An 18,422-nucleotide genomic window follows, 5' to 3' on the forward strand; every position below is an offset into this window, starting at 1 on the left:
TTTAGCAGTTTTTTTTGTGGTAAGAAGTTGTTGAGGAATTTATGATTTTCTGAAAAATTGATGCACTGGAACAAGCTTTTAGAAACAAAACTAACTCAGCATTACAGGTGTAGTTGTATTACGACTATAAAAAAAGGCTTTTTGTATGAAACCAAAAGGTTTATCAATTCTCCTTAGGCCCTCTACTTTTTGCATTCTCGGAACCAATATTGAAACAATTTAATCGTTGAAAAAGTCTCATTTTTATAAAAAAAAAACTTTTCGAAAACAGAATTGACTCTGAATTGAACAAAATTGTAACAATGATTGATATGCTCAGTTTTTTCCGAATTGTTTCTTGATACAGCAGCAATTTTTTTCATGTTTGTAAAAAAATCTAAATTTTTGATCCTTAGTAAATAATAGTTTGTATCTTTTCCAGCGATAAAGTTCACTGAAACCAAAAATATCGTTGATTGATTGTTTATTTTGGATCCTTTTAGAAATCCAGGGAGTTATTTTTCATCGTGGTTCATCACGTTTCACTTTCATCGTTGAGAAAGGTTTGCCAATGATAAAATGAATTTTGAGATAATTCCATCACAGATCTTCATGGGATGAATGGGGGCGTACAATTTAAAGAAAATTGTCTGAGGTTTTTTTTCAGAAAAAATGTACCAAAATGTTTGGAAACTGGGTCAAAATAGTCTCTGGGATCAGTTTGAGTGAATACGGGTATGATTAACATAAGCGTAATTATCCACGAAATTATCCGATTTTGTGCTTTATTGTTTCAAACTTTGTGCTGTAACACAATGTTGGCAGCTGTCCAGTCCATACAAAAATGGTACGCTGAGTTTCGAAAATCTATATCTTTTGGAGAAATTTTATGATAAAATTGGTGTCTTCAGTAATCTTGATAAGGACTATTGCAGTAAGTAGGGGAAAAGCATCTAACTCCATCATGTCTGTAATGTTGCCATATTAGCAGTTTGACGTTCAATAACAACTCTTGAAAACCTTTTGCCTTCCTCACTGAGGTAAGGCTATAATCCTGCTCTAAAAATGAACTTTTTATTAAAAGCTCGAAGACCCACCTTCATGTATACATATCGACTCAGAATCGAAAACTGAACAAATGTCTGTGTGTGTGTATGTATGTATGTGACCAAAATTCTCACTGAGTTTTCTCAGCTCTGGCTGAGCCGATTTTGACCAAACCAGTTGCAATCGACTTGGTATAGGGTCCCATACATCGCTATTGAATTGTTTGAAATTTCGATAACTAGTTCAAAAGTTATGTATAAAAATGTGTTTTCACATATATCCGGATCTCATTTATATGCATGCAAACGATGTCCGGACCCATCACCCGACCCATCGTTGGTTAGGTAATTAAAAGGCCTTTCCAATGAGTCCAAAACATTGAAGATCTGGCAACCTTGTCTGGAGTTATGACCACTTAAGTAATATTTATGTACTTTTTTGAAGCCGGATCTCAATTAAATGAATGCAAACGATGTCCGGATCCATCACCCGACCCATCGTTGGTTAGGTTATCAAGAGGTCTTTCCAACGTGTCCACAACATTGAAGATCTGGCAACCCTGTCTCGAGTTATGACCACTTAAGTAATATTTATGTACTTTTTTGAAGCCGGATCTCATTTAAATGTATGCAAACGATGTCCAGACCCATCACTCGGCCTATCGTTGGTCAGGTAATCGAGAGACTTTTCCAACAAGTCCACATTATTGAAGATCTGGCAACCCTGTCTCGAGTTATGACCACTTAAGTAATATTTATGTACTTTTTTGAAGCCGGATCTCAATTAAATGTATGCAAACGATGTCCGGATCCATCACCCAACCCATCGTTGGTTAGGTAATCGAGAGACCTCTCCACCGAGTCCACAACATTGATAATGTGGCAACCCTGTCTCGAGTTATTACCACTAAAGTTTTATCTATATACTTATTTTTCTGGATCTAAAAAATAGCTGAAATATGTGTCCAAACCACTCATATTACCAATTTTTGGTAATAAGTGAGGAAGGCATTAACCACGTAGGTGGATTAAGTTAGTTTTTCAACTGAAATCGCGTGATAAAAGTCTCAAGTTAGTGAAGTGAGCAAGCAAGTTTCTATAAACAGTTTTAAAAAATAAGTTTTTTTAAATATTGAAAATCAGCAAATTGGATGGAGTTAGGAGCGAGTGCTTAACCTGCCAAACATACGAAAATGTTCCTCACAAGGTTTTATTACTGATCTTTTATTAATTTTTCCCCAAAAAAAGAACAATTTTTCATAATCAGTAAAAAAAGAACAATTTTCCATAATCAGTATTTTTAAGTTTTTACTTTTTAGCGAGCAAAAACCCGTAACTTTTGAGTCATAGAAGATTAGTTAAAAAATGTATTGCCAAATAAGGATTTTTTGAAAATAAAAAAACAAAAATATATGTTTGAAAAAAAAAGAAATTTTGCATAAATCTTGATAAAGTGCAATGGTATGGCCATTTAAAGTTTAAACTGTTCAGATAAAAACATTTTTTCGATTTTTAAAAATAGTGTCTATGAGTAACTTTTTCTAAAATTATTTTTTTTTTCGAAAGGTTAAAAAAATCCCGCTTCGATTGTCTGGTTGCTGAGTGGATAAAAAACAAACAGAAAATTTAGGTTTTTAAGGGTGCACAGCAACCAATTAAAAAAAGGGCGTAGTGAAGAATATTTGGCCTTTTTAAAAGGTATGTCTTCATTCCACCAGTGCTCCATACAATTTTGAGTCCAAACTGAAATCACGGACGAACGGACATGACACCAGGAACATTTTTCTTTAAATTTTTGAAGCAAACTATCACTTGCATCATCTACACTCAAGATGTCGAAGTAGCATTGCGCGATTACGTATGATTTTTCAAAATGTCTTATGCAATAATTAATTATAACATTTAGCATTAGTATTGAACTAGAAACAGTTTTTTGGCAATTAGTTTGTCTTTATGATTTTATGTAATTTATCATGGTTACTAAAATTGTCGAAATTTGTATTTTGATAGAAATTGATAGAAATTGTATTTTTAATATAAAATCATACGACCATTTCAAAAAGTGCCCATGAGTTTGCATCATTAGTTGGCTTTGTTTACGTTTAAGACCACGTGTCGCGAAGATTTTGACATTTGCGATCTCACTTGCGCATGTTTTCGCCAAGAAGAAGTAAAAGAAAGCCTGCTTCACTTTTCGAAACCCCGTGTTATGTCCGTTCGTCCGTGCTAAAATTTCTCGAAAACTTATAAACGAATTAAATCAATTTCTTTTCTCTAACATTCCTCTATCAATTAGCTCTTCGAATGTTATTTTGTAACTTGTTTCTTTTCGATTATTAATTCGATCCATTAAGTACTAGTAAACCATGACCCCCAGCTTGAATAAATCGGTCCATATCTTAGCTCAGGACAGTTACTTTACATTTCAAATGATATTTGTATTTTTCAAAGAGCTCACAAAAATGTAATAGTTTATTAACATTCAACAACAACGTAATGTCCGGTGCCCAACAAACAAGAAAGAGCTAGGTCGAGATTAGAATGATTAAAACATTAAGTGTACCGTAAACTGGGGTCAATCGGAACACATGGGGCGAATTGGGACAGCAGTTTCAACCATGTTGGTATACAATAATTTGATTTTTCTGGTTGGTTTCGGTTAGAACAGACTCAGACCAACAAAATGTATACATCCATTTCCAAATTTAAAAGCTTTAAGAGCGAGTTTTTCACCAATGTGTAACAGGTCGTATCGAGGTGCTCCGATTTGGATGAAACTTTCAGCGTTTGTTTGTCTATACATGAGATGAATTCATGCCAAATATGAGCCCTCTACGATAAAGGGAAGTGGGGTAAAACAGGCTTTGAAGTTTGAGGTCCAAAAAACCTAAAAAATCTTAAAATTGCTCGCATTTCCGTAAAACTTTATCAATTCCAACTCTCGTAGATGCATTTGAAAGGTCTTTCGAAGCACTTCAAAATGGGCCATAGACATCCAGGATCGGTTTGACTTTTTCTCATAACTTTTGCTAATTACTGTTAAAAATTGATTTTTTTAAAACCTCAATTAAACAAATTTACAACTCCAATACTTCTTACTAACGTGAAATTTTTGAATATGACAAAATTGAGACCAAAAAGTGCCGCTATGGAGGCCTACAGGGCAAAAACTAACGTTGATATAAGGGTGTTAAAAAAATCAATTTTTGATGAATTGATGAAGTTTTACGGAAATGCGAGCAATTTTAAGATTTTTTAGGTTTTTTGGACCTCAAACTTTGAAGCCCGTTTTACTTCACTTCCCTTTGTCGTAGAGGGCTCATATTTGGCATCAGTTCATCTCATGTATAGACAAACAAACGCTGAAAGTTTCATCCAAATCGGAGCACCTCGATACGACCTCTAGAACAAACCGAGCAGAATTTACAAATACTGCCTCTTAAGTGCTCTAAAAACTGCTGACCCTATTCAGACTGAAGTCCCGATTCACCCCAGATTACGTTATCTCAAATAAACGAAAAAGATTTCTTTTTTTTTAAAAGAGCAGAATAGTTAAAAAATAGCAAATAAAATAATATTGTATCAAAATAAATTGATTTATTTAATTTTAGAATTATAGAAATGTATATTATAGCTTGAATTTCGGGTCAAGCTTAAAATAGTCAAATTTCCAGGGAAACTAAAGAAATATTGAAATACTCTAGTGCTGAAGGATATATTGTTTTAAGTCAAATATGCTCCAAATTTGGTGATGCAATCATTAAATTTCTGGTTGAAAATCATCAATCAACGATGATTTGTATGACTTTACCTAGAATATAAAAATCATTACTAAAAAAATCTTGGAGAAGATATTTTGTCAAAATATTGCCAAATCCAAAAAAAAGGAAAAGATTTTCGCCAAATGAAACATTGCTTACAATTTTTTAAGTTGCAGGTAACAGTAACGAATCGCATTAATTCTCAATGCAAACTTTGAAGGAAACCAGTTTGGCTTAACATTAAATGAATAAAAAATAAAGAGATGTACGTAGTATTACAAACATTGAAGTTTATGCTAGTTTAAATGGGATTCAACTCAATGACCATGCGTCTCCACAAATAATCTCAAGACAGTAACAAATCGTGGAAACGCATGGTCTTTCTTTCCCTCTCAAATAAGCCCATTCGCTATTTTCCTCGCAAAGCGTTCAGCCTAATGGGGTTGAATATGCTTTGTGGTTTTTGGGAGGAGAAAATACCACACGAATTTTCCCCCTCTCCCTTCCCGCACAGGACAGCAGTGACTTATAGCACCAACATTAGTGGGCCGGGCCCGCGAGAAGCACCGTGGGAACAACCGCTTTCTCTAATTTAATACCGGCTGAGAGAGCTATCAATTGTGGGTTTGTGGAGGGAAGGTGGCGGTCGGGAAAACACTTACCGAATCAATTGTCGTATCTATATTTCCATTTGGACGATCACTAGCTAAGGTGGTTTCTCTTAAATTAATCTTAACATGATTCGCCGCAGACGACGTGGCAGCTCCCCGTTGCGGCTTGGTGGCATCCAGCAGCACTTTTAACGACGCGATCGCGTGCAGCTGCGTCGCCTTTTCATCGACTTTACCTGGAACGGGATCTTTTATTATGTTATTACGTAATGTTAGTATGAGATTTGCCAATTATGTATTAAATTTGTTGTTGTTGTTGTTGCTGTTGTGTTGTTTAATCGGGAACAAATTTTGAACATGAACAATGAAGAAGTAGCGTTGCTGGCATGGACAGTCAGTTCAAGTTGCGTTTTTTTACTTTTTTTTTGATTTTGGCTGTAACGCTTAAATTTATGTAATTTTGCCTTTTGCAAAAAATAGAACAACGAATAAGTATAACGAATGCACATCAAGGAACATATTTACGATATACGGCTTTTTGCTATGTACACATACAAGTCGAGATTATACGGAATAGACATCGAGTGTGTTAGTGTGTTGTGGGTGCGCGCCCCAATTGTACTTGATTGTCAAACATTAACCGAAAACAGATAAACTTGAGTAACGGCAAAACGGCAAACGGCAGCAGCAGCAGCAGAGCATAACGATCAAAACGATACACGATTACGAGCTCATCGAAAAGCTCACAACTGCAAGCACTCTCGGTATGCATTTTATAGCTCAAACTATTAGTATTCGGTATGTATGTGAGTGTATGGCGCGGTGTCTTTCTATGAATAGAAATGGGCATTAAGTTGACATCGTTTGATTTGACCTTTGTTAATAAAGCGGCATTACTTGCCGATCTAGACTATGTTTACTATCTACACATAGAAGCATCATCAACATCAACAGCTGAGTGTGTTTGTTCGTGTGTGTGTTTTACAGTATAACCCCGACGAATTGATAACAATTTTAGTCACCCTAGCTCATGAAATTGTTCAAAAGGTCAATTTTAATCAAATAAGAGTCGTTTTAGGTAATACAGTCCGACTCGATTGTTCGAAGGCCTCGGAAAAATTATGCTCGGATAATCGAATCCAGATAAAAAAAATTGTTTCGTTGTCTTATTTTTGATTGTATGAACACTAAACTACTATGAAGTGATTAAGAATGATAAAATAATTAAAAAAATAATTTGGCGTCTTCTAAGCCAATCATTCATTCAAATTTAACTAAAATTGGGTGAGGAATTCCGATTTGATAATTAAAGTAAGAACATAAAAAATGCGAAAAAAATATCGATTTAATTTTCTATTAATTTTGGGTTGAGAAATATGCTTTTTCAAAGATTCTTAAGCAATAATGTGGCCAATTTTTGAACCTTTTCAGGTCTGATGGGTCATATTGACCCACAATAGAAGAAATAAAAAATATTGTTTTTGTTCTGTCCTGAAAACCATAGTTCCATAATTTGAACTAGAATATGAATCGTTTTAGATGAAGTATTATATTTACTGACCTTTTCTTAAATTTTGATGGAGATCGATAAATTGATTTATTTTTCACTTTTTAACTCTTCTTCTAGAAAGTTTTCCTCAATCTGATAAAATTTACTTGTCTTAGAGATTCCTTATTGGTTTTGATCCATTCCAAAGCGCTAAACTTTGATCCCGAAAAGATACATATTATTTATTGATAATGTTTTGTTTTTTTCCGCAAAAAGTAAACTCCAAAACACATCCTATATCTTTTCAGGATCAATTCCAAGCGTTTTTTAATGTTATACAAAGTTGTTCTTCGGATCAAATCCTACAAGTAATTTAAGAAAAGGAAATAAAAAAAAAACGCAACAGTTGTAATGAATGATTTTTATATTTTAATTTAGGAGGGGCATACACCTAAAGTTAAAGATTGAGGGGATAGTCCTCCCGAAAAGAAACATGAGGAAAGTACTATTTTGCGAGAGTAAAGACCTCTCGCGTGTTCATTCGTTCATTGAATCAGTTCATCCTATTGAGTGGCTTATATGGACAAATGACCGCCACTTAGTCACCGAACCATGGTGGCCCAAACGGCAAAGGCACGGTTCAATATGCCGAAGCTCTTGGGCTCGAGTCTCGGTACCGGTACTTTTTTTTTTTGATAGATGCACTTTTTTGGAAAATGAACCCATGAGCAAAGTACTCTCGCTAAATTCGGGATTTATCCTCTCCGTCAAAGCGATTCAATTTTACATACAAATTTGTATGGGAAAAATCCTTTTTTTGAATTTTGATATTTAAAAAATCCAAGTTTCACGCTATACTAAAACCGGATTCACATTCGGATGCTCCGAAATGTGCTTTACAACTTTCCCGAAGAGAGTATGGTGCTAACTTGCTCCTATAAAAAGATATAGCGTGTTCAAAACTCGTCTAAAACGTGTTTTTTTTTATCGAAAATCACATATTAGACGAGTTTTGAGGACGCTGTATTTTTTTATAGGAGCAAGTTAGCACCATACTCTCTTCGGGAAAGTTGTAGAGCACATTCCAGAGCATCCGAATATGAATCCGGGTTTGATATAGCATGAAACGTGGATTTTTTAAATATCAAAATTCAACAAAATGATTTTTCCCATACAAATTTGTATGGAAAATTGAATTGCTTTGCGCAAAGTGAGGACTAAACCAATCGTTCCCAAACTTTGGGGAGTTGTTAAAGACCCTATAAGGAACCAAAAAGTTGCTGTGCTAGCCAAATTTGGACAACATTATTTTTTTCCATACAACCATATTACACCCTAGTGTGCCATCCTGCATTTTTCGTGAGTCTTTTTGTGACATCTTAGGCTTTTTTCACAATTTTTTTAAACAAAACAAAACCGTGGCATACTCTTGAAATTTAATTTTTAATCTTAAAATTCGAAAAATGTCATGGAAGTGGCATCTTTCTGTGTTTTTTTTTCAGAAAGCTCGTCAATTTCCTACACGAAGAAAAAAGAGTTCCCAAAATCGTGAACAAGCGTTCATGAAAATGGGAACCTCGAACAAAGTGTTCAAATCCCATGGTACGATTTTGAAAAACGTACCATGAAATTTGAACACTTTGTTCGTGGTTCCCATTTTCATGAACGGTTGTTCACGATTTTGGGAACTCTTTTTTCTCCGTGTACAAGTTGATACGATGCAATGGCTTCTAGATACAGAAATTTTAAAATCACGAATTACAAAAATATTCAAATAATTGACACCCATCTCTTATATAATTTTCGAGTGCAATTGGCTCCATATACACTGTTGCAAATATTTTTCAAAGTTTTTGTCACTCCCCTTCAAAACCGGATCGAAAAATCAAGGGACAAAAAATATGTTTTTTTTTAAAAATCTTCAAAATTTATGTTCAATCAGCTAAAATCAATGTAAAATGCTATCCTTTGAGTTTAAAATTATTTTCATGTTCGGGTTTACTCAAAAATCATCAGAATTTTAGTAAATTTTCGATTTACAGTATCGCAAAAAAATTGTGTTCGCTAGACTTTTTTGGCAAACTTTACCTTTCTTAAAAGCTAATGATTGCAAACCAAGTGTGTTGGTGATAATGCATTTTTCAACCATTTTTTCATTGAATTTGGGAATTTTTGGCATGTTATGATTTTTTTTTATTCGACAGACAATTTTGTTTATAGAAACCGAAACAAAAATATAAACATAAAATGCATAAAACATAAAAGCATGAAATAAGTTTTTTAGTAGAACACTTAAAATGTCATAATAAACATGGATCAAAAAACTAAATCGTAGGGAAGCTGGGGGTAAGGCGGCCACCCCACTGTTTCACTAAGTATACTAATGAATATTACTAGTTATTTGGGGGCAAGACGGGCACCTCTTCTGGGGGTTAGACGGCCACCCGTAATTTTTAAATTTTATTTGATATTGGTTGTATTTTTGAAGGTTTTTTGACTATTAATACATATTTGTAGATAAAGAAAAGCATTTTCAATGACACCATCAATTTTTGTAAACTACCGTTTCGATAGCATAGCTTACTGTGATATAGCATAACTCATTAAATAGTTTGAAATCCTATCAAACATTTCATAAAAAATGCTAATTTAATATTGTTTACATAATTTTGATTTACTTATTCAAATCGAAATACACAAACTAATTATTTTATATCGTGAAAATTATCCAAAATTATTTGACGAATCGTACTCTGCAGGTATATTATCAGAATAGCAAATCTGATCAACTACCTGTACGTGCTGGCGTCCCTCAAGGAAGCATTTTGGGTCCAATTTTATACAATATTTTTACTTCTGACTTGCCTGATTTGCCCCCAGGATGTCAGAAATCACTTTTTGTCATCACAAGAAGATTACAAAAAAGCTTGGATATTTTCAATTCTTATTTGAAAGAATGGAAAATCTAAATGCTGCAAAAACTCTACTTATTATTTTTCCTCACAAACCAAGGGCTGATCAAGTGAAATATCTTGGACTTGCTTTTGACAAAAACCTTACTTACAAGGATCACATTGAAAGTATCCAGGTTAAATGTAACAAATATATTAAATGTTTGTATCCACTTATAAACAGGAATTCTAGACTTTGTCTCAAGAATAAACTGTTAATTTATAAACAAATTTTCAGACCTGCCATGCTTTATGCTGTGCCGATCTGGACAAGCTGTTGCTTAACCAGGAAGAAAAAACTTCAGAGGATTTAGAACAAAATTCTGAAAATGATTCTGAAACTTCCTCCCTGGTTCAGCACCAGTGAACTTCATCAATTAGCCCTAGTTGACACTTTGGATGTTATGTCCAATAAGATAATTGATGCATTTCGACAAAAATCATTGCAGTCTTCAGCTGCATTGATCCGCTCTTTATATAGTTCATAAGTTAGTTTTAAGGTATCCCTTTTCCCTTTTGTACATGTAGGATCTACTACATTTGAAATCACTGAATAGCGAAAGCTACAATATTTCATGAATAAATGAAAATTGCTAGTATTTATAATTGAGGTGAAAAGTCATCGTTTGTGAGTGGACACTCAATAATGTTGTAACTGAATGAATGTACATGGAAAAGAAATACTGAATAAATATAAATTAAAAAAAAATCAAAATAATCTGTTGTGTAATTTTCATGAGACTTCTCTCTTAGGGTGGCCGTCTTCCCCCATCTCCCCTAGATAAATTGGAAGTAGAATACTTTGACAAAATGATATTGACTTATTTGAACTTTACAGCAAAAAGATATAGATTGAGTTTGAATTCTATTTTATTGAATTTTACTCAACCCAAGTAACATTTTTTCCAGGAGTTCTACAAGAGCTCTTCAAGATAGCTACAGCATAGCAGTTTTGACCGCGGTACGATAAAATTCTCTTCAAAACTTCTTCAGGAGTTTGGATGAGTACTTGAAGAGAGTTTTATCCTACCGCGGTCCAAACTGCTATGCTGTAGCTATCTTGAAGAGCTCTTGTAGAACTTCTGGAAAAAATGTTACTTGGGAAATGTAGTCAGTTTCAATCATCAACAAAAACTTTGGAAAATATTTGCAATAATTTTGGTGTACGAAACAATATTTTAAGAAATAACCATGATGAAACTTACAAAACCGGTACTTTATCAAATTGGACGAAAATGTAATGTTTACTAACTTGTCATAACTCATCAGTCCCATACTAGAAACTACTTGTTTACCTTGAGTCATACAGATACAGATAGGTACTTTCTATGGGAATCGTTTAAATTAATTGGAAAACAGATCAGTGAAATGATGGTCGGAAAATCAAACCGTGTCCATAAACAGGAAAAGCTGTATCGCTTGATTCTACCTTGATTTGTTTTTAGCAATGCGGGTCAATATATTTACATTTTTTCATAAGCTGCAACCCTAATGAGCATGTCGAACTCTCATCAAGCGATTCGTTTTTATTTTGCTTGTAGATAGATGACCACTGTTTAGTTTGTCACTCCACCAAAGTGCAGATTAAACCATTGTCAATCCATCGGGGGTTTACTGTTCATGTGTGTGAGTGTGTGTGTGTGTGTCTGGCTATCATAACATAACTGGGGAGCAATTAACGGAATGACACGAATTAGACACGAAGCGCAAGGTTCAACTGCTCAACAGTGACACTATCACACTCACTCACACACACACACCATCATCATCATTGGAATGTTTGCTGATACACACGCCGTGAGTGGGCAAATGTTTGCAGAAGAATACATGTGTGTTTGTGTGTGTGTGTGTGCAGCAGAGAAAGGTGTGCGTGTGAGTGGTGTCATCACAAAGTGGCTTTTAATTTATGAATGAAGAAGAAGGTTTTCCTAATATGTTTATTGTTTAAGCCGAGGGCAGGGTGGAGGAAGTGGGAGCGGGGAGGGGCTTATGAAATTACCGGCCCCGAAGGACGCTGGGATAATTGAAATATAATGAGTATTGTGGTCACAGTGCAAATAGCAGGGAATTCGTGGCGTGCTTTCTTCGCGTAGAAAAGATAATTACCGGCTAAGGTGCTGGGCTAATTAAGTTGTGGGAATTTGAGGCACTTTGTAGACACTTTTGTTTATAAATGATCTATGGGCCATGCTGCACAGTTTTTTAAACAATTTTCGTGTCGGAAAACTTTGTGACAAGTCTAGCAACAACCGTTACTAAGTTGTAGTGATCATATCATGTGGTTCGTAACGAAAAAAAAAACGAGATCTTTGCGAAACTCGTTGCTCAGCAAGTTCAGGAAAAGCTCGTAACAAGTAATGCATTTGCAAAGGACGGATGTACATCACATCATGATTTCTTCCAGGCAAAGGAAATGTCAGCACTGTAAATGTGTATACAACGAAAACATTTCGCTCCTTCACTATTTCGGGGGGCTATCGGCAAAAAGTCATTCCGTTTGGCTGCCATAAAAAAGCGGGGCTCCATCAGTAACTTTTAATGTGTCCTTTTTTTTACTCTCTCTCTCTCTCTCCGATATCCTTGCCCAGATCGAACCGTCGTCGAATCGTCTTGTCCCGTCTTTGAAAGCTGACGCGGCAAAGAAGAAGCTTGGCACAAAAAAAAGCAAACCAACCCCGATAGGATATCTTTCTTCCTATAGCCTCCCCTCCCGGAGAACATCCATTAGTATTTCCTTCGTCATCGTCCCGGCAAATGGAAAGTTCAGCCGGGACTTAAGGCTAGGGGATCTCGTCGAAGGGCGAAAAGCGGGAGGAAGGTTTCGACGACGACGACGACGTGTTTGATTAGATGAGCAAAGTCAGCCAGTCGTATTGACAGCTGGAATTGAGGGAAAAAAGTGTTATAATTGAAGAGCGGGGCAAGACATGCTAATGGAATTCAATCAAATACCGGGCGTCTCCATTGAAAAAAATCTAGCTGTTTCGAAACAATCAGTTCAGCTCTAAAAAGAAACACCGGCGTCGAGCAAAATTAAATCAAAAATTCGACAGGACCTCATCAACCGTGACTTCACGAAAAATCGATCGTACCGAAATTGAATAATTTAGCAGCTTGGTGCGTAAAAGTGTACGCACACGGTACAAGAGTTTTTCTCGAGAAACACCCCCTCGTAATCGTGGTCGAGGTGTACACACCTCGGGGCATGATTTTGAATTCATGAGTTTTGGTTTGTTTTGCTAGTATTTTGTATTTATGTAAACGTGAGCTGGCAACCTCATATATGTTGCAATTCAAATAGGTAAACTTGTGGAATGTTTGCAATCTTAGATAATAACGGGTGTACCCCATTTGGCATAATGTGACATTTGGCATAACGGGTTTTCAAGAAGGACGTTTGGCATAATTGATCCAAGACATCAGGGGCGTTTGGCATAATGGACATTTGGCATAATGGACGTTCGGCATAACTCGTTCAAAAACAATCAAGGACGATAAGCATAATGGACGTTTGGCATAACTCGTTCAAAAACCATCAAGGACGATTGGCATAATGGACATTTAGCATAATGGACGTTTTGCATAACTCGTTCAAAAACCATCAAGGACGATTGGCATAATTATTACTGGTTTTTTTTTGTTTTTTATAAGTATTTCTCATTTTTACAAATGTAAATGTATTGTTTTTTTTTTACCTTTTTTATATTACTACAAGAGATTATCATTTGTTTCGAAAAATTAGGTATCTCTATACTTTTTCCACAATAATAAATTGTTTCCTTTTTGAATAATTCACAATAAAGCATTTTAATGAATTCTTCAAACTTTTATTTAAAATTTAGTTTAAAGAAGGAAATATCTCTTGTTAGCTTTACATTTTTCCTCTTTCAATATAATTAGCATTTATATTTTTTTAATGAAATTGTCCCTTCTTTAATATGAATTTCAACTTAAAGATGAGAAAAACCCCTTCAAATCTTCGGCAATGGAGACAATTTTGCTTTTCTTTATATATTAGTTTTTTTTTTTGCAATTTTCCCATCTTTTTTATATTCAACTTGAATAAGGGAAATTCTCTTATAGATGTTCTCTTTAAACATTTCAATCACTTCTGCAATTTTTTCTCTGTTGGTTTATTTTTTCGCAATAAAATTGTTTACGCAAGTTCCCTTCTTTTATTTATTCAAAACCAATCTTAAAGACGGGACGATTTAAAAAAAAATAAAAGCTAGTTAAATTGATTTTTTTGGATAGATGTAGGTGAAAAACATAAAAAATAATGCGATTGCCATTGATTGCCAGTTGATTTTTATATAAAAGAAGGGAAAGTTTCATAAACAAACTCAAATTTCAAATATTCAAAAAGTATTTTTTTTAGAGATGTTCCCTTTTAAATGTTGAAATTAAAATAGAAGAAAGGTAAATTTCATAACAACTCATTTGCCAAATATTTTAAGAAAGAAAAAATGTACATCAATTAGGTTGAAAATGGCATAAAAACAATAATTGCAAAATATTGAAAAAAAAACTGCACAGCTTTTGAATGATTTTGCCTTCTTTAGGTTTTAAAATAAAAGAAGAGAAAATTACTTTAAAAAACTTATTGCATTTCTTTAAAGAAGAGCAAAATGCAGATACATTATTTAGGTTGAATTAAGAAAAGAAGGGAAAAGGGAAAATAGTAATAAAAATCTTTATTGCAAAATATTCAAAGACTGGCAAAACTGACATCACTTTGTTAGGTTAAATTTAAAATAAAAGAAGGATAAATTTAATACAAAAAATAGCAGCAAAGTATTTCAAAAGATAAATATCTTGGTATTATATAAACTATTTTTAAATGCATTTTTAAGTAAATTTATGAAAAATTTCATTTTAAAGCTTTTTAAAGAAATATTCAAAAAAGGAGAAAAATTGCATCTTTTGGGAGAAAATGACAAAGATACTTGATTTCTTGAAAAAAAAAAAACAGTTTTTTAAGTAAAATGATCTGTTTAATTAGAAAATAGAAAAAAAAGCTTTACATTATTATTCTTTACAAAAGATAAAAACTTTATACTTTATAAAAAACAAATACAAAAAAAACTAGCAATAATTATGCCAAACGTCCTTGATGATTTTTTAACGAGTTATGCCAAACATCCATTATGCCAAATGTCCATTATGCCAAACGTCCCTAATGTCTTGGACCAATTATGCCAAACGTCCTTCTTGAAAACTTGTTATGCTAAATGTCCATTATGCCAAATGGGGTACACCCTGTAATTGTACTTAGGCTGCTGAAAAACTTTTCAAAGTTTATGTCAAAAAATGAGGGGGCAAAAATATATTTTTTTCAAAAAACATAGATGACATGATAGGAAAATCAAACCGTGTCCATAAACAGGAAAAGCTTGATTTGTTTTTAGCAATGCAAAAAATGATGGGACAACAATATATTTTTTTCAATAGAAGTCTTTTTTTTAATAGAAGTCTAATCAACTGTAAACAATCTCAAATGCATTTCTATGCATTGATATTCTTATTTAGCATGTTTGAGGTGGTTTAAAAATATATATTTATATTTAAAAAAAGCGATGTACAGCTCCGCAAAAACACTTTTTCGCAAAAAAAAATTTTTTTTGCCATTATTTAGATGTTATGAAACCTAATGTTTGCAAAACAACTGTACAGGTGTACAAACATTTCAAAACACTTTTACATTCAAATGTTGAAACCATGGCTCGTTATTTAATGATTTATACTTTTTTTTGCCCCGACTTTGGTCAGAGTCGAGGGACATAAACTTCAAAAAATATGCAACGGCCTTATCGATTTTTCTTTATTTTGGTAAAATTGCTTTTTGGGAGATGATCGTTTTCGTTGCGATTCTGTTAAAATTATTGAGACAAATAAGAATTTCAAGCTGTATAAGATGTAACTTAAAAAGCAGAATTTCTACGTTTCAGCTACAAAAAAGTTTAGTTGCTAAAAATTACTAAGATGCTCTAAAATTGGGCAGCCCTAATAGATTCACACTTTTAATAACAAAGGTCAAATGCAGTCGATGGGTTAACATTTTTCAAACAACCAAGCTCCAATGTTTGGCCATTCCTCAAAGCCCGCGAAGTATCTATCTCTAGTGTATGATCGAAACGAAACGCAAAAGGCAATATGATTTACGACTCTACAGTTGGCAACACAATTAACAAATCGCACAAACTTTCTACATCATTTAACCATAAGTGGCAAACATATTAATCTCAATCACTATATATGTATGTATAAACATAGGTGGCACGAGCTGTTGTGGAAGAGTGCAATATTCCAGCATAAATCATGTGTCGTTCGTTGCCCCCCTTTTTCATGATTTTCAGCTCTTTTTTCCCTAGCATTCTATGTCTAGCATCCACTTGCATATTGCACAACTCTGCTCGTCACTCCACATAAATTATCCAGAATATTGCACTCTTTTGTTCTGTTGTTGCTTATCTTTACTATGCTTTCTTATATTCTGAAGAGAGAAAAAAATTGGAGATCGTATAAGGCGAACGCTTAAATTAACAAGCAGCAAACTGAATAGAAAACAAAAAAAAAAAAAAACAGTGCCAGCCATAATAGAATGAATGATTCGAAAGCAATAAAAACGAACTTTCGGCGATAAATCGTTCGAGGGCTCGAACTCGGAGCCGATACGATACGATAGTGCAAGGAGCGAGCGAACGAAGGGAACGGTTCGGTGGTCCCAAGCACGAGGGTCACGGTTCGATTCCCCTTGTCGCGCCGTCGTGTTTGGTTACAGCGATAAATTTTACAGCACGGTGCGGCGTCGTCGGCGATGTTTTTCAATGCAGTTATGTTGAAGAATTGCTTGTGAATGAAAAGATTTTGAAAATGAAGCCTTCAGAATTTGAGCATTAAAGACTTTGAGAATCTTAGATATTTTTTAAGACATGAATATGGATGAATAAATTTTAAACGTGTCAGTCTACTTCTCAAATTGGACAATTTAACGTTAACATCAAAACAACTACAGTACCTACTCGATAACTGGGTGTTGTTTAGCTGATTTACTTTTTAACCAGACGCTCGGTTTTAGCCCAGCTCAAAAGCAAATAAACGTCAAAAACAATAACAAAGCTATTTTAACAATAATAAAATATATTTTTTGGTTTAAATGAAATTTTATCTCTTTACTCTAGATTTGAGATATTTTCTGGCTGTGCGTCGAATTAAGTGCAAAATTTGCAATATATAATATTTTTTAAACGATACATTAGGCATAACTCTCCACTGAAAATTTTAAGTTTCTAAAACAGTAATTCAAATTAATTATTTTGCTGTGTGATTGGCTGAGTGAATGAATGAATGAAAGAGTATATAAATTACTAATGAAATATTTGGTTTCAGGTCAAGCTTACGGCTGATACAAGAACGAACGGGTAGCGTTTTTCGGTGGACGTGTGATCGATTTTTATATTAATGTTTATTAATAAACAAATTTAGTCCGATAGTTTAGTCCGATTCGCAATGCGTCGGGTTAGTTATGTTTTGCGCGTTCGTCGTCGTGTTTGATAAATGATTTTCCATGTATTATTTATACGATGTGAAAGTATGTAGGTTCGCTATACGCTTGCGAGCTATTAATTTAAAATTCGAAAAGACGTTTCCGGTAAAACGCGTGAAAAACTCTCAGCATTATAGCTCGGAGAGCACGATAACGAGTATTTCTCCTACGCGATAGTCAAGCACTTCTTGTAGCTTCGAAACACATCAGTTATCGGTCGTTAATGTCATAACTATTCAAAAGTTTAAATTGTCTATGATCCATTCGAACTAGAAGCTTTATGTAGAGTTTAATATCTTACCTGTGAAATACTTTCTTTGTGGTTTTATCTTTCCACAGCCGGCTGTCTAGGATAATCCATCTAATCTTAAATTAATCACAAATAAACGGGAATAGTCTCAACAGCAGCATTCGATCGCTTGCCTTGGGAATAATACATCACCCCATTAAACAAAACTTACTGATTATTTGGGTCACATCATCATCTTCTATGATGAATCCTGACCATTACCCTTTCCTACTAACAAAATCCCAAGTAGAAGTAGTTTTCCGGCACACGCGGGGGTGTGGATATCGTATAGAACCCACCCTTGGTAGCAGCCTGTGCTAACTAACATTCCCGTCCCGTCCCCTCCGAGATCTACAAACTGACATGGCGGGCGCCGTTGGTGGCCAACGACTGTTTCCTATCTGCAGCAGCTCTAGTTTTGATGATCTTGATGTTTTATCTTTTCAGCGCATTCATGCATGCTGTTGATAAGAGAAACATCACTAGATCGTTGAAGCGTATGATCCGTTGTGCTGATAGGATATTACGGTCCTGTTCAGCAACGGAGAAGGACAACCATGGGTGGTCTCTCATGCTCATGCTCATGCTCATGCTAAATGAAATTTTATCTCATATTCAAAGAATATTAAAACGGTAATATTTTTTAGATACTTTTATTTTTATTTATTGTTAGGCGAATAGAATGCATCGATATTCCCCTTGTCCTTTTTACGAGCAGCATTCGGTAACTGGGCGACGAACTCAGCCCAG

General features: G+C 34.4%; 1 protein-coding gene across 5 annotated transcripts in view; it reads right to left on the reverse strand.

Annotated features, from left to right (window-relative positions):
• LOC6044546 (sodium/potassium/calcium exchanger Nckx30C) overlaps positions 1-18,422 on the reverse strand; it is a 238,898-nt gene that overhangs the window by 15,038 nt on the left and 205,438 nt on the right. For 4 of the 5 annotated variants that reach the window (XM_038253213.1, XM_038253211.1, XM_038253215.1 and 1 more), the window contains one exon: positions 5,449-5,645. In XM_038253213.1, coding sequence (XP_038109141.1) covers positions 5,449-5,645 — 197 coding nt within the window. The remainder of the gene's footprint in view (positions 1-5,448; positions 5,646-18,422) is intronic. The other variant, XM_038253212.1, reaches the window with a different exon arrangement.

The sequence above is a fragment of the Culex quinquefasciatus genome, chromosome 2, assembly GCF_015732765.1.
Source record: "Culex quinquefasciatus strain JHB chromosome 2, VPISU_Cqui_1.0_pri_paternal, whole genome shotgun sequence".
Taxonomy (NCBI): domain Eukaryota; kingdom Metazoa; phylum Arthropoda; class Insecta; order Diptera; family Culicidae; genus Culex; species Culex quinquefasciatus.